This window comes from Scheffersomyces xylosifermentans (assembly GCF_036884685.1).
Source record: "Scheffersomyces xylosifermentans strain CBS 12540 chromosome Unknown RJT20scaffold_6, whole genome shotgun sequence".
Classification (NCBI taxonomy): Eukaryota; Fungi; Ascomycota; class Pichiomycetes; order Serinales; family Debaryomycetaceae; genus Scheffersomyces; species Scheffersomyces xylosifermentans.
In genome coordinates, this window is record NW_027042944.1 from 754,277 (window position 1) to 779,265 (window position 24,989).

A 24,989-nucleotide genomic window follows, 5' to 3' on the forward strand; every position below is an offset into this window, starting at 1 on the left:
TATAAAAAGTAATATAGAACACACTATAAAAGAGCATACACACTATAATGTAGAACACACTATAAAGAGAACACACTTACAGCACACACAGTGAAATCTCCAGGCACACTGCGAAATTCTCACACTACAACACTATAATTTACACACTATAAATACACACACTATAAATGTACACACTTTAAAGTTAAGTTAAACACTATGAAGATCACACATTGAATAAATCTCACACATCCACTACATAGGAACTTTCTTCACACTATTATCACGCACCAGTCACCCACAATTCACACACATTTCATACAAGAATCTCCCTCACTAATCTCTCTCACTACCAACACCTCTCTCCACCTCTCCACCTCTCCACCTCTCCACCTCTCCTCCTCTCTTATCTACACACATAACTATAAGACTCTTCCTCCAAGAACGACCAGCGACATTCTCTTGGATGTCGTACCTTTCCTCCTCACAATTTTTCCCTCTACAACCTCCATTACCTATACGCAGTCCGCTCCGATAAAGCTTCAATTGGATACTAACACTTTTAAACTAGTGATCTCTACTTCTACCATAAGACAGCTGATTCCACCAAAAACAGCTTAATTTTGACCAGAGTTCTCCCATATCTGACGCTAGAACCTCGTGTGCCAACAATTGCGTGCTTCTCCCCGAATTTCGTAGCTGAGAATGACCGAAACTGACCCTGACCATTCCGGTGGCCAGACGGTGAATCAGGTGCCTCCTCCAACTGCATTCGGAGAAGACGAAGAAGACAACAACCCCTTCATCCACCTGGGACCGGGATTGTCGAGTCTCGTCAGCCGCCAGGCGACTATGGACGCTTCCAGCCAAATCCACGAAGACTCAGGTAGCATTCTTGACGACGATTCTATACTACTTTATAACTCCAATTCCAAAGCTTCGAATGACACCAAAAACGCCGCTAACGGCAGTACCAGTGCCGTTCTAAACGGAATTACAGGTAAAGAGGCATTCAATACCGTCCATATGAACTTTGAAAGCAGAGTCACTAAACTTTTGAAACCAGGTAGCAAAGTACGCATCCAAATCACTGAAGCTGGTAACTCCAGCGAGGGAATGGCCAATGCTCTGAAGAAATATGTGGTTTATACCATTAAACTTATCGATACCGATAACTCCAGTGATGAGATACTCACAAGAAGACGGTACAGCGATTTCGAGAGTTTACGAGATGTCCTCACAAAGATCTTCCCATTGGTGATCATACCTCCCATTCCACCGAAGAACTACCTTAATCTCACGATTCTTAATGGATTAGTAGGCCAAAGCAGTCAGCAATCGAGCAACTCGAGCGAAAATTCGTCATCAATAGCATATTCTTACATTAATTCAAATCATCAATTCAACAAGAACAAGCTTATTGAGCACAGAAAGAGACTTTTGGGCAATTTCCTCAATAACTGTTTGAAGATCCCCCAAATCCGCAACTTGGAGTTCTTTGCTAAGTTCCTTGATCCGAATGCAAACTGGAGTGATGAAATCACATTAATAACAAGTCAGTTGCCCAAATCTGTCTATCTTCTGAACCCAGAAAACGGGCTTAAAACTGATAGCATTTATACTAACCTTCCTAATCCATCTAATAGCCACACAATGTCATTTTTCAAGGACAATAGAAAGAAAATAACGAAGAAAACGAACAAATTACTCAGTAATGGTGGAATCACGTCTGCAGAACCAGGAGTTTCTGGTGCTGATCAGCATCCTCCTGGGTCTTCTTCCAATAATGGAACAGCCTCAGAGAAAAACGGCAACACAAAGTATATTATCAACACATCGAGTTTGGATGAGATCAATAAGAAGATCATGGATAATTATCTTGGCTTATCTCACGATTATGTTGAACTAGGAACAGTATTTAACTCCTTTTCTTTGATACTTTCTGAATCGACTCGAGAGGGAAAATCCAAAGCAGTCTTGGAAGATGAAACAAAAGTCAATATTATATTCGATAAGATAGGACAAGCTTTTGACAGATCGTATGTAACCATCAATGCTCTTATTGGAGATCTAGAGACCAAGTTCTCTGAGCCATTGGGAGAAGCAGTCCAGTACTCAGCTATCTTGCAATCCATAGCCAAATTTCAAAATAGAAAAATACGCCAACAGCAGCTTCTCGATTCGGAATTAAAGGTCAAAAGAAAGGATCTTGAAGAGTTGCTTAAAACTGAAGAAGAATCAAATAGAATAGAGGGCGCAATAAACTCCAAAGCCGGCATTAAACACACCAAGTATGATTTGGAAGAAGCCACGCTGAAGAGAAACCAAGCTGCGCAAACACCACGTTCTGCAGCCTCCAGCAAATTTAATCTTTTCCCTAGCATGAACTCTTTAAAGAAGATCACACAATATGTGACCGAAATTATTGATCAAAATCCTGAACAGACACGCAAACAGAAGATAGTCAACTTACAGGCGAAGATAAAGACTTTCGAGAAGTGTCAAGAGATCATGCTCGAAGACATATCATTTATAGCTGATGAGGTGAATAAGAATTTCCAGACCTTCCATGCTAAACAACTCAAAATGATATTTGATATTTTGCTCTGTTACAATAGGTTTCTCATCGGTTGGGCCAAAAAGAATATTGACATCTGGGAGGATATCAGAGACGAGGTTGAAAAGTTATGAAGAAGTATTATGCAAGTAGGATCTGTTGTTACTCTTTATAAATGTATTTATAGGTACACGAACTATGTAACGAGTTATACGATAATGATAATATATACAAATCCAATCATAATGTAGTCGGTTTAATCATCGGCCAGAAGATATTCTATCACTGGTGGTCCCCATTCACCAGCTCGTTTATAATATGAAATATCCTCTGGCAAGCCCTTTATTGCACCAATAAGACGATCGGTAACTTCCTTTCCTTCCTTCTTGACCTCACTCATTGGCAACAAGTACGTTCTGATAGTGAATACTACTGCCTTCGATTCTGGGAGCTTGGTTAGAGTCTGCCTCTCGCTTCTATAGTGGACCTGTTTTTCGAAGTCGAGGTCTTTAATGTTCATTGGAACTTGGACAGTATCTTTAGGCAAGTTATGACCTTTATTGGAGTCATCGACATAGAGTTTGGCATGTGTCTGAACGGAGAAGTTACTTCTTGTAACAAACTGCCCTGGTGATATTCTGTTGAAGAATCTGTTCATTGACAACTTGAGCTTTTCCTCGTATCCTGGAATGGGATGATGAACAAATGAAAGTGGTTTGTTAAACCTATCTGCTGGATCGAAGCCAGCTGCAAAAGCAAATACACCTGCTTTAAAGAAGTATTCCGTTCCGTCTTTCTCGTCTTCTCTCGTGGGATCCTTCAAGAGAATGATAAAGTCCTCTTCGATTGTTTCCACGAGATACTCCAAGTATTCGGAAGCCGATATCGATGGATTCGAAGTTGATGAAGGAATACTGTTTCCCGTGATTTTATTGTGAATTACATCCCCATCCTTGACAAAATACATAGGGTATTTGTCACACATATAATTTGTCACTATGTTGTAGAACTCTTTGATAGCAGGAATTGCTTCCTCTGTGACAAAAAGGGTACTGCTTCTAGTATCTTTAGAACTAGGATGGTCGGGGTGGCTACTTGTTATGATCTTCTTCTTATTCTCTATTCTGCTCAAATAAGTGGGCTCTATTAAGAGCCAATCTTGGGGGTCCAAGTTCTTGATACCCATAGTAAGCTTGTAAGCACCATTTTTGAATGGGTACGATTTGAGTGGCTCGGTGGAGTCCCAACAAAAATCAGAAGACACTGACTGAATTTTTGGAGGTTCATATGGTTTATCGTGGTATATGCTTCCCTTTTTGTCGTATGAGCCTTCTTTGTCACTAGTCTTTCCCGGGGATGATTTTGAGTCATAGATGAGTTTCTTCGGCTTCAGAAACCTGAAGAGAGTAAGTGACACAACCAATGTTGCAGTCACAAACAAGGTGACCAAGTCGGTGTTTGAGTCCACTTTACTGACAAAATAGTCTTTGACGAATTCCATTAATGACGAGCAATACCACCTTTTGCCTTCTTCACAACTATTTCCCTCCGTATCAACAGCTATATATAGCAAAGACCTGATAACACCATGGCGGAATTTGGGAACAGGAACCGCCTTCCAAATCGGGTAATTATCGGCAATGGAGCGGGCAGAAGTCGCCGAGGAAGTCATTAGCGAGAGGGGCCTTAAAAGTGGTGAGTGTTTAGTGGAGAGGGGACGAGATCGATTAGAGGTGGTGGAGATGATGGAGATGATAGTGGTTAGAGTTATACTGTATTATGGATGTGAACGGAAGGGTTGGAAAGATATTTATTCGGTATGGGAAAAAATGATTCATTGGTTGTTTCACTGCCTTGTCGTGATGGTGTTCGTGCTCACTATCAATCAAGAAATTAATGTCCTGCTCAGGCATCAATCCCAAATAATTTTGCAGCCAATGATGGCAGCCCTAAGTCAAATCCTCATATATTAATTAATAAGTAAAAGTCGACTCTTTTAGCTTCTAGTAATGTCTTTGCCATCCTCGCTTTCTCCTCAACTCACCCTCCCTACCGGCCATTGGACACCTTCTCCATACCTCTACATCGCTCTTCGTGTTATCACCAAGTCGTTTTGAACAAATTCACGTGACTTAAGCGTGATCAGAGATGATGCAAAAAAAATTTAGATGTCAATGAAACTACTGAAGATGGTATTAAGTCATCTAGGTTTTCGACAGTGAAAAATAGTAAAAAGCAAAGTCAACGATGTCACATTCATTGTCGTTGATCTCAAAGTATTTGGATTCTGAAAAAAGGCAAGAAATCGCCCTAGAATTGTCCAGAGAACTAGATAATAGTCCTGAGAACATAGATGCACTTTGCGAGATCTTGAACGGGCATGGGGTCAACTCGGATGTTTTCGTCAACATCTTCGATTACTCTGTGAAATGCGTGTATTCTACTGAAGGTGAAAAGGAGGAACGATATGAAAATATTGTGAAACTTGCAAAGACATTGCTTCCATTGCGCAATCGATTGTTGAATACGATTCTTTCCAGTCTTAAATCGTATATAAAAGAAAATCATAACTTCATTCCTGAGTTCAACAAATTGATAAAGGTCAATGAAATTGAGAACGTTGACATAGAAGAGGATTTATCTGATGAAGTAGTTTTGTCGCTTTTCCAATTCTTGGAGTACTTATTCATTAAAATTCCAGATCTTGAGGCAAATGAAAGTATTGATAACGTTCTTCTCAAGCTTATTGGAATCAATGATGAAAACATTTCTTCAATTACTTCCAAGCTATTACGTTGGAGAATTAAAACCATAACGTCAAAGTACAGCAAGGCTCCCTTGATCTGGGAAATCATCTTTGCTTTGGAGAGATCAGACAAAAAGTATCACAAAAGTCATGCTTTCATATTATGGTTATGTTACATTGACAATAGCTTACTTTCTCAAAATAAAATTTGTCAAGATACGTTAAAGACAGATCAATATTGGGAAGTTCTTCAAAATGGACTTGTTAGCGACTCCCACGAATTCAGAAAGTTTTGCTTATCGATTTTGCAGCTTTCTATCAAGTTGATCAACTCCTCTTTCTCTAACAATTTCATAACATGGGACACTGAAAAAAAGAACGTATACTTAAATGAATGGTCTAGATACATCACATTATTTGAGATTATGGCTATTGACACCTCGTTGCATCAAGCGGAAGCCGCAACGAAGGATATCATTGGATTAATTTCCCCTAATTCCGTACTTCACCCTTCATGGGGCTTCTGCCTTCTCTCTACAGGTTTCAAGGCTACCATGGATTCAGTGAGGAAGTTTTCTCTTGGAGTCTTGTTGTCTATTCCAGATGAGCATTTGTATCTCATTAAGCACGGCTTAAGATTCTTGGAAGATGTCTTTTTACCATATGCTATGTTGGCTTCTCATTTCGCAGTTAGACCAGTGGATGGCGTAAACCAATGTTCTTACGGAGAGAGAATTACTAGTTTTATTGCCAACATGTTGATTAATTTGAAGACCGAGAAAGAATACGAAGACGTCGTATTGTCTATTTTAAAGGTGATGGACAATCTTAAAGAGTCATTTGATGCATCAAGAATCTATATTTCAAGGGGTATCATACTTGGATTAGAAGGAAAGAATGTCTTGAATTTTGATATTCACCGTAAGCCGTTGCTTAACCTATTCGAAACAAGAGCCGAAGGAGACTTGTTTGAAAAAGCATACCAAACTATCAACTTGAGAATTTTGTTGCATTTTAAAGTTAACAGTAAGACCTTACTTTCCTTTATGGAATTGCTTGACTTCTTTACAAAATTCAATGGATTCCACATTTTTAATGAGAATTTGTCTTTGATCAAGAAGTATCTTAATGATAATTATATTAGATCGCATTCTTTGTTAGAACTATTCATGACCAATGCTTTTACCAACGAAGCAAGGATTTTAGCCATAAAATTGCTTGCAGAGGATTGCGATGAAGAAATAATGAATTATCTTTATGATTGTAATGAAAGCCTTTTTGCCAGCTTAATCCAAATCGGTTATGACTTATCTATTTTGAAAGATCACTGCGCTATTGAGGAGTATTTTATTCACTTCGATAGATTATCTAAAAGCGAGTCACATGAAGCTGATCTTTATTCATCGCTTGCTGCAGCTGACTTAAGGGTATCGCCTCATCTCATTCCACCACAAAGTTCTTTGATTTTGTTGTGGGAATCCATTAAAGAAGAATCTCAATCCGATAAGCTAGAGATATTGGAATTGTTGCATCGAAAGTTTACGTTATTTAACAACATATATGGTGCAAGTTCCTATGGATTTGTTAAAGTTGGTGACGTTATATCGTTTTACAGCAACTTACTTTCCAACTCAGATGAACTTGTAAAGTCTGTCAAACTTTTCTACAAGTTGAAGGAAGAAATTTTAGGTGATTTCTACCAACTACTTGAAATTGCAAGCAGTAAAGAAAAGTTGCAAAACATTGATGAGATCTTGAAGTTGTTGAATTCTAATAGTTCTAACTACCAGGCTAACTTATCTATGGCTCAATTACTTAACAACTATTTGTCTTCACAATCAACTATTTCAACATCTGTCGCACGAAGCATTGTTGCATTTCTTTCAGATTTATGGAAGTCATTGGACTCCTCTAGATTGCAGTTAAACCAAAAGGATTTACATGTGTTGATTATAGACACTATTATGCACCCTAGGTTATTGGAAGTTCCTGCTACAGATGAGATGAACAGCAAATTCCTCGAGTTTAGTATCTCTGTGATATCTAATTCTCAAGGGAGAAGAAGCTTGCTTCCGGCCTTAACGAGGAATCTCTCCAACTTTCAAATAGCTCAATCAGATAAGTTTGAAAGTATTGAATGGATTCCTGAAGTTTTGGTAAGAGCATTTGTAGTTTTTCAATTGAGAACAAACGTTTTTAAAATGGAAAACGTAATTGGTGAAATATTCGACAAGGAGCTCTCATTGGATAAAACTTCGAACTTGTATGAATCCATCTATGGCCCTGAAGAAGTGAGCTCTAAGATAAATTTGATGGTTATTTTGAATTCCATCAACAATTCTTCGTTTGCAAACAAGATAATCGCTTACATATTCGATAACGAAGACGATTTACATTTGCAAAAGGTATTAAAGAGTACAGACGGGTTAGAAGAATGGACAAGAATTCAATTATTCACAATTATTGTTTCATTACTTGATATTGCTGAATTTGAAAGCAAATTTGATCTTTTCATTGGCCTTATTGACTCAGAACCGAGCCCCTTGCCTAGAGCTTATCTTGAATGGATCATAGCTTATAACTTGTTGAAGAGTGAAGAGCACACGAAACAAATTTTTGAATCCTTATTGGATGACATTGTCTCATTGAAGCCATCTGTAGTCACCTCCTATGAGAGAATTTTATTCTTAATGATCCAACAATTAGATCCTCAAAGCGAATCCAATCTTCTACTGAAATTTTTGACCGTCGTAATCCCTGGCGCTACTTCCAATAAAGCGACAACGAGACACTTTTCCCTTTCTTTAGTAGTCTCTATCTACTCGGAGATTACCAATAAGAAATTGACGTTAGACGACAGCTTGGTAGAGATGGTTTCCAATATGTACCATAGTGCGGCCGCTTCAGATTCATTTGGACAATACAGAAGTGGAGACGCATTATTGTGGAATATCAAGGAGGACTTGACCTTGGTTAGCATTTCTGGGGGAGTTTTAATGAGGATATCGGATCGTGAAAGTATTGACTTCATTACTAGCGATGCGTACTTGAAATATTTAACTCCTCTGCAAGCCCAACACTTGAGACATGATGTTGGATCTGACTTCCAAAACTTATGGATCAAGGATAGAAAGACTTCCAAAAAGGTAAATGTGAAGAATGAGGTTGAAACTCAATCTCCATTACAAACAAAAAGCGGTGCTTGGAATACTGTCATGGATGTCGATGAATCGTCGAGAGGCAAAGAAGTTGATCGTAGTGACTTAATTGTTGTTTCATCATTGGTGGATAAGCCTCCAAATCTCGGTGGTATTTGTAGATTATGTGATGTCTTGGGTGCTGGCTTAATGACTTTGAACGATATCAAAGTGAAGAACCATCCTCAATTCAAGAACGTTGCGGTCACTGCAGACTCCTGGATGCCTATGGTGGAGGTTAAACCAGAAGAAATAAAGGAATTTTTGAGAGAGAAGAAGAGGGAGGGTTATACGCTAATTGGCCTTGAACAAACGGACAAATCTGTTGAGCTCAACAATGAGTTGAAATTCCCCAAGAAGTCTTTGATCTTGTTAGGAAGGGAAAAGGAAGGTGTTCCTGGTGATTTATTGGCTGAACTTGACCTCTGTGTGGAGATCAAGCAAGTTGGTGTCATTAGATCCATGAACATTCAAACAGCTACTGCTATTATCGTGCATGCTTACTCTACTCAGCATTGTTAAATATTTTTGCATTGTGTATTTATAGTACAGCCTTCTATTGTATATATAAGTGGAATACTTAAACTAGTGTACATGTATTATGCTTGAATCGTAAATGAAGAAGATACAAAGCTTTTTAGAAGATCGTACCCTCTTCATCATCTTGTTCTATCAAAGTGTCTAATGCTTTTACCACGGCAGGGCAGTACTTGTTACCAAGGGCCATTGCCTTGGTGATTAGAGATCTATTCAAACCCTTGAAGTTGGAGTTATTAGAGTTTGTAGCAAGATTTATATTGGAGATCGGTGTTATGACCTTATTGCCATAGAAACTGACAATCAAACCATTCTCCAATACCTGCTCTTCTTCAGTCGATGGGTCAAATATTAAATTCGGTCCAATTACACCGAGGGTTATGAAAATAGGAGGTTGGAAAACTTCTCCATCCTTCATGAAGTCACCTATGTACTTTGCGTTATCCCAGTCATCAGAGAAAGTTGGCTGTTCAGCGACTTCCTCGTCGTTAACGTCACTGACTAAAAGTGGAAGTCTGGTAGTCTTCAATGCTAAGTAAGTTGTTAACGAGATCAAACTCAACGGATACGAAGAATGGCTTATCACAATACAGTCAATGAAGAGTTTGAATGCGTATCTTGAGGTCAATTTGAGATATTGAGTTGGAAAGTTATGCTGCAACAAGTTGGTCAAGTAGAACTTCAAGTTGGAAACAAAGTTGGAGTCATCTCTGAACCCCGAGACATCTATATCACATTCTATTAAGCTTGACTCGAGAGCCGACAACACTACTTTGGACTTAACGCTGACTATGCATTCACTTCCGTCCATTAATCTTATTCTGGCTGAGCCATTAGAGCCTGGTAAGAACGACGTCTTGGCTTCAAGGGGACGGAACTGGTGGTCTGTTCTTGAATCTGGCCTTATTGGAGGGGCTTGGGTCAATGAGTCGTACAAGTACGATCTTTCAGCTGGGGACAATATCATTTTGGACATTTCTTGTGTTGTGGTTGTTAGCGGTATTCACCAGGTTCGAGGTAATGCCTTCCTTTAGATTGAATAATTTGAACAATTCAGCTTAGGAACTGAAACTGAAACTGATTTCAATTTATGTTTTCTATTCTTATTGGTTAGGCTTTCTACTATTTACAAGCCCTTTGTGTCTGTGTATGTCTCTTAGAAACTGGTGCAAATATGTAATGTCCCGATATTTCTGGAAGTTATTCTTTCACTTGAACCTGTTGACACTTGTCTTTTATCCCGATTTGTGTTCTTCACTTTTCTTGTTCTTCTTCTTCTTCGTCTTTGTTTCTTCTTCTCTTTCTCTTCCTCTTCCTCTTCTGTCGTCTCAAAACTTAGCAGCCTTTCGCAGAGATGCCAATTGCAAAGCTAAATTTTCTGGTGAGGACCAACTGCAGGACATGAGAATGTGAAGAGTGAAGTGAGAGGAAAGGAAGAAAATAGATGCTGTGAGAAACAGTGAGAAGAGGGAAGGGAGAACTGTGAGAAGAACTGAGAGCTGAGAAGTGAGAAGTGTGTTGAGAGCACTGTATGTGAGTGTGTTTTAACTTTGAGTGAGAGTATTAACTGTTAGTATTAACTGTTAGTATTAACTTGCTATGAGAAGTAAACTATTCTCATAATAATACTTATACTGTAAATTTTACACCGCAATCGCCATTCTTTGGGACTTATGCATCCAAGACGGTCGTACTATGACGATTTATCCTTTGAGAGCATTTACTTCAAATCTTTATCATTGCTTTGTGGTTCCATGATATAACAGCTCTTCTTGAATTCGCACAATGTCTCTCTATCGTACTAACTAAACTCTTTCTCTTTCTCACTCATTCCCAGTAAATGTTAGCATTACCTCCTCTCAATTTTCTCACTAACATTTCTTCACAAATCCCATTTCTTTTCGCTCATTTCCTCACTAAAATATGCCTCACTAACTAAAATCCCAATAATATTCCTCACTAAAATATTCCTCACCTAACATATTCCTCACTAAATATCTCCACTGATATTTTTCCCTAACGTTTTTCCCACTAACATATTCCTCACTAAAGTATTTTCCCTCATTACCATTTTTCTCGGTGCTCAGTAATTACATTTTCAGTTTGTGAGTTTCCATAGCAATTTTGATTGTTGTTTTGTTTCCTTAGCTTGTGATAAACCACTGCCTTGTAATATTGATCAATACTCTCCTGCTGTTGATATTATCACCCTCCCTTCACTTCTCCACAAGCACGATGTCCACGTTGTTCGGCCAGTCAACAATCGCCGGCAACTCTAATGTTAACTTGAACCATCAGAATACGGTACAGCAGCCAACATGGTTCCAGAACCAGAAGAAGAGAACAATCCCTAACCATTTGGTGCCCAAGAAAAAGCCGGGTTTCCAAATCACTGCATCAACAACATCGAAGTCCAAGAAAGACTCCGATAACTCAAACAAATCATTGACCTCATCACTGAACAACAACGATCGCTCTTCAGCTTTGTTATCATCCAATGACCAGTTCAATATCATGTCCTTTGGAAATCAACAAAGGAAATCAGGTATATTGGATAGACGTACAAGTGTAGGAACTTTGTTCGATACGGCTTCCAATGACTTGACCAGATATGACGAAACAATAAATGATACCATCAGCGATGATCTCTACAATAATACCCTTAGCTATGGCGATGACTTGCCTCCAACGAGATCGATTCACGACTTAAACAACGAGATCTTGATATCCTTGAACAAACCAGTACAGCAGATCGACTCATTCATCAACAAGGACCCAAAAAACTTTAATAATGTATTCAATAGAGCTGAAAACGGTGCTATACTCGACGAAACTTCAGACGGAAAGACCTCTGGTGAAGAAAGACGTGGGTCCATCAATCCGTTGGCACATAGTGAGTCCGCCATATTGGTATTCGGATATCCAGAGTCTTTATCTAATCACGTTATTCAGCATTTTAAAGAGTTCGGCGACATTTTGGAGAATTTCGAAGTCAACCAGAAGATGAACTCTTTACTCCACAACAGCAGTCAATTAAACAGTAAAGTAATTCCTATTTTCTGCGGAAAGAATTGGGTTAAAATAACTTTTGATAATCCTGCTTCTGCTGTGGATGCCTTACAAGAGAATGGTGTTGTTTTCAACGGAGTTTTATTGGGCGTTATTCCCTATAGTAAGAATGCCATTGAGAAATTGCAGAAGAGAAAATTGACTGACAATGAAGATATAGGCGGGGGTAACATTGACTTGAGCTCAATTAATGTCAGTTTGAATGACAAAAAAGAGGACGTCAAGCAGCAACCCGCTGCTTCAGCAAACCCATCCACCTATACTACCAGATTGGATATCAAAGATGGCTCACAACTATTTTTGAAAAGCGATGGAGATCAGATTAAAAACAACACTACCAAAAATGCAAATGAAGAAAAACTTGGATTCCTCGGCAATTTGACTAAATTTGTTTTCGGATTCCATGAATTGTAATTGTATTATAGAGTGTCTAATTAGATAATATACAAATTTATATATATTGCTACAACATTCAAAGAAAATGGCGACTACATAAATACCACCTTTTGCACATTTATACAAGTTATCTCCATTTAGGTTTTGGTGATTCTGGTGGCTGTCGGTAAGGTGATTGCAAACGATTAGGGGAATGCAGTGAGGTGTTCTTCGTTGGCGAAGGTGATCTGAAAGATGTCTGGTTCATTCCACTTGTATGAGCCAATTGTTGGAATCCCAAGCTTTGCTTGGTTGGAGATATTCTTCCTATGTTGGATCTATTTGTTAGAGTAGGTGATCTTATTGGACTGGGGGATCTACCGTTGGGTCTATTTGGTGTGGGTGATTGTAAAAATTCTCTCATAGGACTAGGAGATCGATTCAAAAACGATGGAGATTGGTGACGTGGTGTAAAAGGGTGCAATGACGGCTCTTTACCCACGCTCTGAAGTGTGTTAAATTCACGAAGGTTTCTATCATCCCGATTACCAACTCGAGAGCTGTATGGCGTAGATGATGTGTACCAATTCCTGTCCTCTTCCTCTTCTTCATCATCTAATTCATCGTCTAACCTCAAGAATGGGAACCTTTGCCTTTGAGCTTCGGCACCGGACACATTGGCCAACCTATGAGAAAGCTGTTCATTCTTCACCCTTAATTCCTCATTATCATGGCGCAAATGGTTCAACACACGGGAGGAATCTCGTATTATGGAAGTATTTTTCAATGTGGCTATTCTATCTGAAGAATTGGCGATTGCAGCGTCTTCATTGGTTCCAACGTATTCATTGACCTGGTTGCCCTTTAAATCGTGAGTTACAAAAAGTCTCAGCTTGTTGAACACATATGGTCTTTCATCCACTAACACAGATGAAAGATAGGGACCATGTGTGGCATCTATCAAAGCATCCTTCTTCAATATATTGGTTTTTGGTTTCACAAATTTGTCATTATATTCCTGGAACATTTCCTGGTAAAGAATTTGCTTGTCATTCACTAGATCCAAGAATTTTGAGATTATAAAGTATACCATTACTGAAATAGCAATTACTAATAAAATGCCTGACAGCACTGAAGCTGTTGTTGAAACGTTTGTCAAATAAGCAATAAACAAGTTTACTGGATTCAAGGTGATAAAGACATATATTGAGAACTTTGAAGGGTCCCAAACGTTCAATTGCCAAATTTCGTCGTCATTTTTTATGTTCTCTTCTGTCTCGTCGTGCAAAGTTTCCTCTGGACCCGGTGTTTCTTCGAGTAATCTACCTTTGAGGAGATATAGCCACTGGCTCAAGACGGAGATCGACCTCAATGAGGTCTTAATTACAGACAGTGACGAAGGCTTCTTCTTGCAGTAGATGAGACTGTAAGTTCTTTTTGCCGTAAAAATTCTTATGGTATTAAGAATCGATGCAATTAGGATGATAGTTGAGATTGAGTTCAATAGCCATATGAACGTTGTTGTGATAGGCACTTCTTCCTTAGTTGGAATGTATACTTTGCGCTTAGTTGACAGCAGCAACGAACTTTTCAATCTCTCGTAGGCGTAATAATCGGAGCTGAACAATGCATTGCTTGATTTGGAGTTGATGCTATTGTAGTATTGCAACACTGCCTGAATAATGAACGCCGTTGTGGTCAAGATCGCTCCCAATGGTAAAGCTATTGTCCATATATACTCGTCCCATTCTATGGATAATCGGATCTCGTTTACATAGAGGAAGAAGTCGAACGGTAGTGATTTCAACTTGGAAAGAAACGGCTGTTTCCTTATACGTCTATGGGAACTCATATCACGCTTGAACTATGTATATAATTACCCTATTTGCTGTGTATTATAGGAGACGAATATGAAATGTAGATGTTTGAGTGTATTGAATATGATTATGATAATACAAAATCTACGGTAAAATCTACAGGGTGTAAAATCTATCCATTTGTCGCAAACGGTTTACTGCCACGAAAATAGTTCTCGCTAAAAATTAGTTACTGTGAGAGATAAAATACTACGGGTTCCATACGGCTAAAGTCATGGGTGTCTCTGTACAGAGAGAGTATATCGTAAGGTGTTGTCATGGTGCTGTGTGGTAGGAGAGAGATTGGTGTCACTTAGAGATGTCTAGTAAAGGTGGGCATTTCATGGTGATGTGATGTGTTGTCTTTTTGCTCGCTGTTGACTGGTGACTGTTGACTATTCACTGTTCACTGCTCGGTAGCCATTTATTTACCGTTCACTATTCACTAGTCACTCTATTCACTGATTTCTCTATTCACTTATTCTCTATTCACTTTAATCTCTATTCACTTAATCCACTTAATCCACTTAATTCCCGTAATCCACTTAATTCCCTTAATTCCCTTAATTCACTATTCACTCATTCATTCACTCGTTCACAATCGGTACTACTTCTCTCTCTTCGCTCTGGCTCATTATGACAACAGCCAATTCTGATTGTCTCGGTAACTTCCTCATAAATGCACAAACAACTCACAAACACTCACTAATATTCTCTCACATCAACCTCTTCCCCCATCTTTTCTCGCTAAAAATCTTTTTTCTGCTGACCAACTAAATATTAACTGATCCATCTGCTTCTAAATTACTTACAAGTCTGTAATTTGTTTGTTTGTTTGTTTGTTTATTTACCGTACTACGCGCTTTTCGGGCTCGAGTCGCAAGCTGCTAATTCCTAACACGGTGCAGTGAGAAGACGTGAGAGTTGTGAGAAGACGTGAGAGACTTGACAGAATGAGACTGTACCACCAACTGATCTGATCTGAGGTGATTGATGGATTTTACAGCGACTTATGCTTTCTGTCGATCTTCAACAGGGTTAATAATATTAATAATACAGTGTCGCCAGAAAATAGCATGGATGACCACACAATCAGTCGGATCCAGAATAAAAACGCCCAGCTTGTGGGCCGCTTGAGACTGTTGATGAACGAAGACAGCGACGGAGACGCCGATATCGACCAGGTGAAAATGGTGTTGAACAGTTCCACTAATGTAAAAAAGCCAAGCGGAAACCGCTTAAAAAAAAATATTAATATTAGCAGCGATGAAACCATGAAGGAGAACATTGACCGCCGAAAGACTTCAGATTCCAACAAGGAAAACCACCGCTTAAAGCGTCTAAGTAGTCTCAGAGAAACAGTAGAAGAGATCAAAAATACAAATTACGAACTTCCAAGTAGGCGACGGGAGCCTGCCGTCGATGTCAACAACAGCGATTCAAGCCACATAAAAGTAGAAAAGAATGATAAAAAGACTCAAAAGAATGAAAAGACCGCTAACGACTCACATATAATGGAAGACCCCTTGTCCTTTTCATTGGAAGAATCAAAGACTAACGCCTACAAGGAGTCTATCATGCTCAAGAAGGTAAGTGAACAACAAGCGCTAATAGCGAAATTGAAACTGGAAATTCGTTCGAAAGATCTTGAGAGAGAAGATCTAATCGAAGAGTTCCAGATACAACAGACTAAAATGATAAATGAATACAAAAGTAGAGAATTCAAGATGACACAAACTTTTAAGAACCAACTACAAAAACAGACCAATGAAAACAACACACTAATAACCAAGATCAATTCCTTAGAGTCTGAGGTACACACACATAGCCAGAATCAAGAACGGCTAAATGGACTTGTAAGAAAACTCACGTTGCAATTGTTATTTTCGAGAAGAGATGTTCATCGTCTTCAGGATAAGAATGAGTCAATTGTCGGTATAAACAAGTATTTGTCACATCAATTAGATAAGAAAGAAGATGTGAAAGACGCCACAGAACCTCGTCCATCGGTATCGATTGACAATAAGGAGGAATATGACAATGTCTCACCAATTGTTGTCGAAGACCCCGAATTCGAGGACGAATTGGATGACACTAACTATTTGGTCAATAATTACAACAAAGTCAATGAAATCCACCATGATGAGAGTACTACAGAGTATTTGATAAGGGGATACATTCCAAGCACCTCGGCAAAGCTGGCAATCCAGCAATCACCAATTGCTGTCCATCTGCTTGCGCCCCCTAGTAAACTCAGGGCATATCTACTAGGAGTTTTGTTTATTGCTCGATTGAAATGTCGAGTTAACAACAGGCGCAAGATCGACAAGCAGATCAGAGACTTCTGTGATGATGACACCCAGAATATTAATGACTTTTTCAATAGATAAGATACGTACTTGAATAGAGCTAAATCCACTTGAATTGGGGAAATGAAATTGTTGGTTAAATTTCCACCTAACCCAATTTATGTCTTCATGTTACCCGAGTTGCTGGCACTCTGTAGAAGAAAGTCATAAGTCATGTGCGGTGCCTGCCACACTTGCATAGAATACCTATTAGAACGGAATAGACTAACTTGAAAATCACAGTGCAGAAATCCTTCTACAAACTACGTAGGTGACGGGCTCATAAGACTTTAACCATTAGGGAAATCCCGGTAATGGAGCATTTAACGACTGTTGGCACCGGCAATTTTCAGCTTTTTACTGATAGCCACAATGAAAATAAGAGCTCTTGCGTGGTTTGTTCTCTAACGTCATGTGTCTATTTTACCTATAGAGGCTAATTCTCGGGCTGCTGTCTTTGTGTGTAGGTACCTGTTCCATTTACCTTTGGTTTGTAACCATACATATACAATATTTGCCAACCTAACCTCTTCCGTAACCTTTTTGGTGTATATTCTAGTGTAGTTAATAACGAAGAAAAACGTAAGACTCTCTTCGCAACCCCCATTTCCTCCCTATTTTCCTGCCTCCGTCTACTGCAACCTACATACTATTTATAGCGACACCCAAGCCCCGTCTATATTATCGTCAGATCTTAGAATGTACTTTTAGACCCTGCACTCCATAGACCTCACTAACTGTGCCCAGACCGGTCGCCAACAATTACGAAGGTGGGATACTTCTAAGTTTAGCCGATAATCATCAGACTTATAATCGATATTATCCAATAGCTACTTACGGCCGTGTCATTATCCAATTTCCTGTTTCGCCTGTTTACGATGACCCTTGAGCTGTTCGTAACAGCAACCATTGGTTTTTTTTACCCCACCTGGTCTGGAAGCTCTTCCTGTTGGTGGGTGGCAGTAACAAGCTCCTAGAACCTTCTGTCTCAATCCCTCGATCCCTCGATCCCTTCTCCTGATCATTCCATCGTTCCTCCTTCCTCCTTCCTCCTCTCTCCCTACTGTCTCGTGTTCCTGTACCTCTAATATAGTTCTGTAGAATGTTCTAATGTTCCGCAGCCTACTCCGCAGACTGTTCCGTACACCAGACTGTACCCTAGACTGTACTAGACCGTACTGTAGACTTTGCTGTACACTTGCTGTCACTGGCACCTGGACTGTGTGTGCACATTACGTCATATGTTTACCAGCATTTGTGGGACATCAGGTAGATTTGGAGTGGTTGCCTAACCCTTGGGGGATGTATGTAGGACGACAGACCATGGCAAGGACAGCCTAGACAGCGGATTATGGATATTTCATGGCATTCACGACAAAAGATATAAGTATAGCCGCTTTTGGGATACTTTCGCTTTCAAACCAATCCGTTTGTACCCACTACACCTTTCAAATGGCATGGTGAGAACACCAATAACTGAGAAGTGCCCTGGATTCGGGCTACTGGTGGATGATTTGCAAGCATTCCAGATGAATAAATGGGGTCCCACATTGAAAAGACAAATTCTGTCTTCGAGCTTACCCTCATCTCCCGTTTCTTCTTCCTACTGTAAAGGTGCCTGTGTTAGTCCCATGAGGACTACTGGGTTTGTAGAGTCCTCCCGATTACCAGAGAACGTCATATCCGTCGATTTACAATCAATACCCATAGACCAGTTCGATTTAATCTTTGACACGAGGCCATACAACAGCTTCTCCAAATCACACATTAAAACTTCAATAAATACATGCATACCCACCACGCTTCTAAAGAGAAGCTCTCTCAGCTTGCTAGAGCTCTTGAATTTCATAAATATACCCCGGGAAAGTAAAGAGCTATTGACGGCAGCTATAGCATCCAATGGAGCCATGAAGAAATTGCAAATACTATTCTACGACGAAGCCTCCAATTCACAGAAGGTTTCATTAAATCTCTTCCAAACAATATCCAAATTTAACCAATTCAAAGAATCACTCAGCATAACATACCTTGACCTTGGGTTTCAAGGCATCCAATGTCATCCGAACTGCCGCCAACTAGTGGTGAATAACTTGAACGATACCACCAACATTCCGGATAAACCGAAAGCAGATAATTCGTTAGCTTGTTTTAAATTACCGTCGTCGACAAACTCAGCGGTCAAGTTTGTTCAGTCTATTAAGAGAAACTTGCCGTATCTTCAAATAAACAGCTCCCAACCACTTCTTGGCAATCATATGAGCGATACTACAAATTATCATCACAGCTTTAAGCTTCCATATCCATACACATCAAGAACAATAGACCAAATGCAATTGCTACCGGCTTGGATGGGCTTTGTCACCCAACTGGCAGAATCTCTTATGTCTACACTCGGAACAAAATTCTCTAGGATTGAAGATGAAGAAGTTCTGCGTTTAAAGTCGTTAGTATCAAGCACGCAAGGTTCACCAATTGTCGAAGTGGCCTCAAAGAATACCCCCTCTTGGGAACCAATAGCCTATGAAGTTCCCCAAGGAATCGAGTCTGGCTTGAAAAATAGATATCCCAACATTTGGCCCTACGAACACTCCCGAGTGAAGTTGGGAAACCAACAAGATGACTATTTTAATGCCAATTATATTGACTGCAACTTGGTAATGAATTGCCGGTCAAATTATATTGCTACGCAAAACCCGTTAGACCTCACTATTGATGAATTTTGGTCTGTAATCAATGACGAAAAGATACAAGTGATAATTGATTTGGACAGTTCTGCTCCAAACTATTTCAAGAGCGAGGTCGTTAAATCAGTGGAAGTAGTCAAGGAAACAGGGGCTTTTGCAATTAAGAAAATCAATGGAAGTATTTATCACTTCCAGACAACAATTTGGCCGGATTTCGAAGTGCCTACAGATTTGGGATCTATTGTTGAGATGATTGAATTGAAGAATGAAATATGCAATCAAGAGGGACTTTCGGATCGTATTTTGGTACATTGTACAGCCGGTTGTGGCAGAACCGGTGTATTTATTACTGTTGACAGCTTAATTAACCATTTCAAATTGGATAGATCAGGTTTCTTGTCTAATACGGAAGACTTGGTTTACAAAATGGTTCAGTTTCAAAGAACTCAAAGAATATCTATGGTACAAAACCTAGATCAGTATATTGTATGCTACGAAATTCTTTTGCACTATCTTGATAGTGTAACAACAAGGGAGCAAATGAAACATGTTTCTGACGTTTCCTACTTTTGATTGGTAAATAGGGACAAGAAGGTATTTGCTAAGCGCATATATGGTGTTTTAATATAGGTTGACATTTCTGAAAGAGCTACAGTCAATGGTTCAAAAATTAAGGGTTCATTTGCTAGTCATAAACGCAGGGTAATTGGGATTATATAAGACTTAAACGTCAGAATATACAGAAAGTTAACTGGCATTTTCGTGATCTTTTGTAATGAAGTAGCTTCTACAAGCTTGTGCAAGTTCGAATGGGATACCATATACTGGATTTATGACCTTCGTCAAGGAGATATCTCCTTTGACGAGCTTGTATTTCAAAGCAAATGCAAGTGGCTTTTGTGGATTGTCTTCTTTCTCTTCTTTGCCTTCTTTCTCTTCTTTGTCTTCTTTCTCTTCTTTGTCCTCAAGTGTGAAATAAGATTCGCAGATGCTGAATCCACATAATGTGTAATTGGTATGATAAAAGTCCACCGAGGTGCCAGGCTTGTCTCTGAACCCACCTTTCTGAGATTGGGAGCATCTTAAGATATAGTGCCCCAACGCCTCCCGAGAAAAGAGATCGGATTGATCTGTTATCGATTCCAACAATGGATATAAAGCTCCTATCCAGAAACTGTAGCAGGCATCTACCAACTTGTTTGTACGACCACTCAATCCACCTTCAATTCCGTATTGTCTCATTACAGCCCATCTCACGAGCCCATCGACATCGAAGGAGTTCTCCTTTGAAAATTCCTTCTTATGTGAGTACAAGAGAAAGTAACTAGCCAATGCGCAGTAAGTGTAACCACCGTGGGCCTCAGTATTGGGAACTCCGGCGAATCCTCCCTCGTAAGTCTGGCACGTTTGCAACCATTCGGCTGTGCCCTCGACTAGTTCTTCAGATGTTATGTTCAAGAGAGCCGCTACCGATAATACACAATAAGTTGATCTCGTATCACTTTCTCCATTCACATGCATTCTAAAAGACCCGTTGGGCAATTTTAAAGACATATACCACTTGTAGAGGTTAGGTCTAATCTTATCCAAGAGCTCATAATTCTCGGTGGATACAAGGGCCAAGATTCCGGCGTAAGTCGAGGCAGCATGGCCGATTTGGTTAGAACCACCAGCAATACCTCCCAAACCGTCTCTTACGATACATCTGGTGATCTTGTCATTTATCAATTCCTTGATGTCGGAAAACAATGGCTCATCCAGAATAAGCAGATACGAATTTGCTAGCCAATACATCATCCAAGGATGATTTGCATCCAACAGTTTATAGTAATGGGGCAATTTGCTCTCTAGGGACCGTTTTATGTAATTCAAATGGGAGTCTCGGTCAAAGTGCAATTTGGGGTTCTCTTTGTAGGCTTCAAGGATGTCCATTTCTGTGTCTTCTTGGGTGTTTCTTGTTGCCGAGACATAGTGATCTTCTATCAATGAAGCTACTGGGTTGAAGGCATACTCTGGGTTGGCGATTCTCTGGATCATGTCTCTTTTCTGGTGATTTGTATAGATGTCTTCGTATTCGGAGTCGTCTCCTGGTTGTTCTTGGTCCTTGGGATCGACTCTGAATTGGGATTCTCTCTTTCGGCCTAAGAGCCCAAGCATATAAGAGAGACGTTCCTCGTCCTTCTTGTTGGCCATTATTTATATTTATAGTGTAATAATTTTCAGTTTCAGGATTCAGTGCATAAGCCAGGAAAATGGTTATTCTTCAAATTGTGGTAATGCTCCGAGTGTTATCTGTAATCTTTCACCCAACTTTACAATACCATCATTATAATAAATGTAACAATTGGTTTCAATGAATTACTTCTTTAGGCCCTCACAATTAAAAACTTATGTTACCGCTGTAATGAGCCGCTGTAATGACACCATACAAAACCTCCAGTCACAGCAGCGGCTGGAGAATCTTGAGGCGAGATCTGGGGGAGACTATATCACGTGAGAGAGATTCAAGGAGAGGGTGAGAGAGTAGGAGAGTGTGTGAGAGTGAGTAGGAGAGAGTGAGAGAGTGAGTAGGAGAGAGTGAGAGAGTGAGTAGGAGAGAGTGAGAGCATAAGGAGAGAGTAAGAGCGTAGACGCACGGGAGATGTTTAAGACTGGAGTGTGTGTGGTTAGCTTCCAGGAGTGTGGAGCACTGTTCAAGTAAGTGTTTGTTTTGGAGTGGAGTGCATTACTGTTCACTCACATAGATGTTATTTTAGTGGTAAGCTCTCTTATTACTCTTGGTACTGTAGTCTACTTTTAGTACTACATGTAATCTACTTTTAGTATTTTATGTTCGTAATCAGTGAAGCGTATGCTCCTCGTACAGTGTGAACATAAAAGAAATGCGTTTGCATTATTATATCTAGTCTTCTCTTGGTATGGTAATAGGTAGGAAATATCTACTCTATGGTTAGAACTCAATTAGCCACTACCTGATTACATGAAGAGGTACTCTTTGTACTACTAAATCTAGTCTAAACTTAGTAATTATGGAGTACACCTTTGTATTACATTAAGTTGTATTCTTGGTATTACATACATACATCTAGTCTACTCTTCTCTTGGTATGGTGCTACCTAGTCTACTCTTGGTTTTGTACTATCTAGTCTTCTCTTGGTACCACGAGTGTTTTGGCACTCAATTATGCACTACATCTAGTCTACTCTTAGTGTTCATGTATTCATGGGGACATCTAGTGGCATCACTGGTATTTCTCAATTAGGTACCACCTGAGTACTATCTAGTCTGCTATTGTTTTTTCTTGACGTAAATGTTTATTCCAATCCCTTCACTTATATTAATCATTTTGTTCAGTACTACTATATTCGTACCTTTTTTTATCTTCGTTACATGTTACACTTCCTAGGAGACTACTCGATTTGGCGTGGGACGGACGGGCAAAGGGACCATTCTTGCTGCTGAAAGAACGAATCTCACTTACCTTTTTCTACTCAAGACTATTCACTATCCACTACCTAATGTTACCACTATTCCTCTTAAATGCCTAACTACTACTACTCTCATCGCTATTTATGTATTTTCCGGACCATACTCCCTCTGTGGGGTAAGGTTTTCTTCCGAGCAATTGAAAAGTTTTGAGAACGATGAGACCGTCCGTTTACAATAGATATAGACACCGCATATTTTTGATTCTGAAGCAAGGTATCTAACAAAGTTTACTCTACGGTGACAGATCTACATTTCTATACCCTTTTCAATCCACCGATCTCCCATTTCAGATGTGATCATCCTAGCGCTTACGAGGCATCGCTTAGAAGAATTACTACAATGGGATTTTTTGGACAAGAAAGCGGAATTGGTCTGGGTTGGTAGCGCTGGTGTTGCAATATCTCCAATGTCCTATGGCAAAACTCTGAATACCCGTAATGGGAGAATGGATAAATTATGCTTTCACTTGTAATGGAAGATCTAGAAATAAGAATAGAACTTGTATTCATTTTGTGAATAGACGTTGCTGTACAAAATATTCAGCAATACATTCAGTGCTCGCTGAATGAGTGGTAGAAAACCGAAGAAATATGAACACACTAACTAAAAAATATTATATGTGCTTCTAAGCAAATAACAAACTACTCTTCATCTTCAACAGTGACAATTATCTTACCACTTGCCTTTCCAGACTCCAACTTTTCGAAAGCTTTGTGGAATTCGCTGAACTTGTAAGTGCTATCGATAAAAATGCCAATCTTCTCACTTTCGATCAATTCAACTCCCTTTTGAACCCAATCCTTGCCACCAGCTGTAAGGAATAAGTGGTATTGGTAGAAGCTTCTGCCTAAATAACCGCAAATAAGTCTGCTAGCAATTGAGAAACCAGACTTGATCACAGGCCACGACAAGTCAACCCTGTCCGTATCACCTACAATGGTGGCGTAATGAGCACCTTCGGACTTCAAAATGTGCTGTAAGTGAGGAAAAAGTTCATTACCTCCCACAGTATCAATGATGTAATCGTAGAATCCGGATTCCTGAACACAACCCAAAAGTGGGTTGACGAGAGATTTGTGCTTCGTGTAGTCAATCACTGAAGTGGCACCAAGCTTCTGAACCAATGGTTTCGATCTTTCTGAGCAAGTCACAACAACCTCCTTAGCACCATATAGATGAGCTAGTTGAATGGAATACTTACCTACCGAGGTATTACCACCTAAAATCAACACCTTTTTGTCTTTAAGATCCAGGTATCCTGTGGCAGTGTAAGCTGTACCGAAAACTAAAGGCCACGAGGCTGCTTCTGTGAAGCTTATGTTCTTTGGGACCTTGCCTACAGATTGATCACTTTTGTCTTTGTAATTAAGCTCGATATACTCAGAAAGAGTACCAGGACCAAATGGATGAATAAAGAACCCCTGAACTTTATCGCCTTCTGATAAGCCAAAATGTGATTTTGCCTTCTCGCCGATAGACACGACTGTACCCGAGTAGTCTCTTCCAGTACCTTGATGGGCATTCAAGAATTTGACTGGATAGTGGGCAATGTGATGAAGCTTAGCATCAACTGGATTCAAAGACACAGCGTGGACCTTGATCAATACCTTATCTGGGTGAGCCCCATATGTACCATCTGCCTGTTTGTGCAACTTGAGTGTATAGTCTTTCAAGGTGATGGGGTCAGCATTGTAGCTCGACGTGTAAGCTTTATAGTGTAGAGTCTCTGAGGTGAAAGTCATAACGTCTTGTTTCTAAGGCAGTGGCAAAGAAAGAAACATTCATACAATTGAACTAAATTTCACCAAATGGTAGCAATGAATGGTACCTTAATATTTTTAAAAGGGTGGAACGAAGCATATGCCGGTTTGCCTGCAGAATTGCACGGCGGCAATTTGGTGATCATGTTTCAATCAATTGGTCCTTAATTTGGTGATATGAAACATACCAGGGTCGAAAGCTTGGCCTAGGGAAACCTGGGGAATGTTCTTTGTTTACCATTTATAATAAGAAAGGTGTATTGGTACCAATGGCATCTCATGATGTTATCTTCCGATATTTTTTTTTTTTGGAATTCTGGAGGAAATAATGCCACACTGACGCACGGCAATGCAATGCATCGTGGAGAACAGAAACTTTAATTCACAGTTGA

The 24,989-nt window shown here is 39.6% G+C and overlaps 10 protein-coding genes across 10 annotated transcripts; 5 read left to right on the plus strand and 5 right to left on the minus strand. All coding sequences in view use genetic code 12, as the record gives it.

Moving 5' to 3' along the window:
• The first annotated feature begins 479 nt into the window (after positions 1–479).
• RJT20DRAFT_129679 (uncharacterized protein) lies at positions 480–2,769 on the plus strand. The gene has a single exon (XM_064917554.1). It carries the CDS (start codon positions 685–687, stop codon positions 2,668–2,670), a length of 1,986 nt encoding a protein of 661 aa, XP_064773097.1. The 5' UTR covers positions 480–684; the 3' UTR covers positions 2,671–2,769.
• Positions 2,770–4,084, minus strand: HRQ2 (Hrq2p). Its single transcript, XM_064918644.1, has one exon. The coding sequence runs from the start codon at positions 4,035–4,037 to the stop codon at positions 2,793–2,795; it is 1,245 nt and encodes a 414-aa protein (XP_064773098.1). The 5' UTR covers positions 4,038–4,084; the 3' UTR covers positions 2,770–2,792.
• A 665-nt stretch (positions 4,085–4,749) lies between these two features.
• RJT20DRAFT_129682 (tRNA (guanosine(18)-2'-O)-methyltransferase) lies at positions 4,750–9,063 on the plus strand. Its single transcript, XM_064917555.1, has one exon. It carries the CDS (start codon positions 4,784–4,786, stop codon positions 8,999–9,001), a length of 4,218 nt encoding a protein of 1,405 aa, XP_064773099.1. The 5' UTR covers positions 4,750–4,783; the 3' UTR covers positions 9,002–9,063.
• RRP42 (exosome non-catalytic core subunit) lies at positions 9,064–10,426 on the minus strand. The gene has a single exon (XM_064917556.1). It carries the CDS (start codon positions 9,990–9,992, stop codon positions 9,117–9,119), a length of 876 nt encoding a protein of 291 aa, XP_064773100.1. The 5' UTR covers positions 9,993–10,426; the 3' UTR covers positions 9,064–9,116.
• Positions 10,427–11,016: 590 nt separating this feature from the next.
• RJT20DRAFT_54200 (FG-nucleoporin) lies at positions 11,017–12,554 on the plus strand. The gene has a single exon (XM_064920594.1). It carries the CDS (start codon positions 11,252–11,254, stop codon positions 12,497–12,499), a length of 1,248 nt encoding a protein of 415 aa, XP_064773101.1. The 5' UTR covers positions 11,017–11,251; the 3' UTR covers positions 12,500–12,554.
• On the minus strand, positions 12,555–14,430 carry RJT20DRAFT_54201 (uncharacterized protein). The gene has a single exon (XM_064920595.1). It carries the CDS (start codon positions 14,310–14,312, stop codon positions 12,609–12,611), a length of 1,704 nt encoding a protein of 567 aa, XP_064773102.1. The 5' UTR covers positions 14,313–14,430; the 3' UTR covers positions 12,555–12,608.
• A 962-nt stretch (positions 14,431–15,392) lies between these two features.
• Positions 15,393–16,706, plus strand: RJT20DRAFT_136184 (uncharacterized protein; the record flags this gene model as incomplete). Its single annotated transcript, XM_064918457.1, has 1 exon — positions 15,393–16,706. One exon carries the CDS (start codon positions 15,393–15,395, stop codon positions 16,704–16,706), a length of 1,314 nt encoding a protein of 437 aa, XP_064773103.1.
• A 1,589-nt stretch (positions 16,707–18,295) lies between these two features.
• Positions 18,296–19,921, plus strand: PTP2 (tyrosine protein phosphatase; the record flags this gene model as incomplete). Its single annotated transcript, XM_064921713.1, has 2 exons — positions 18,296–18,841; positions 18,956–19,921. The coding sequence occupies 2 exons, from the start codon at positions 18,296–18,298 to the stop codon at positions 19,919–19,921; spliced, it is 1,512 nt and encodes a 503-aa protein (XP_064773104.1).
• Positions 19,922–20,008: 87 nt separating this feature from the next.
• On the minus strand, positions 20,009–21,750 carry RAM1 (protein farnesyltransferase). Its single transcript, XM_064920596.1, has one exon. The coding sequence runs from the start codon at positions 21,539–21,541 to the stop codon at positions 20,096–20,098; it is 1,446 nt and encodes a 481-aa protein (XP_064773105.1). The 5' UTR covers positions 21,542–21,750; the 3' UTR covers positions 20,009–20,095.
• Positions 21,751–23,044: 1,294 nt separating this feature from the next.
• On the minus strand, positions 23,045–24,691 carry RJT20DRAFT_54214 (uncharacterized protein). The gene has a single exon (XM_064920597.1). It carries the CDS (start codon positions 24,577–24,579, stop codon positions 23,479–23,481), a length of 1,101 nt encoding a protein of 366 aa, XP_064773106.1. The 5' UTR covers positions 24,580–24,691; the 3' UTR covers positions 23,045–23,478.
• Positions 24,692–24,989: the final 298 nt, after the last annotated feature.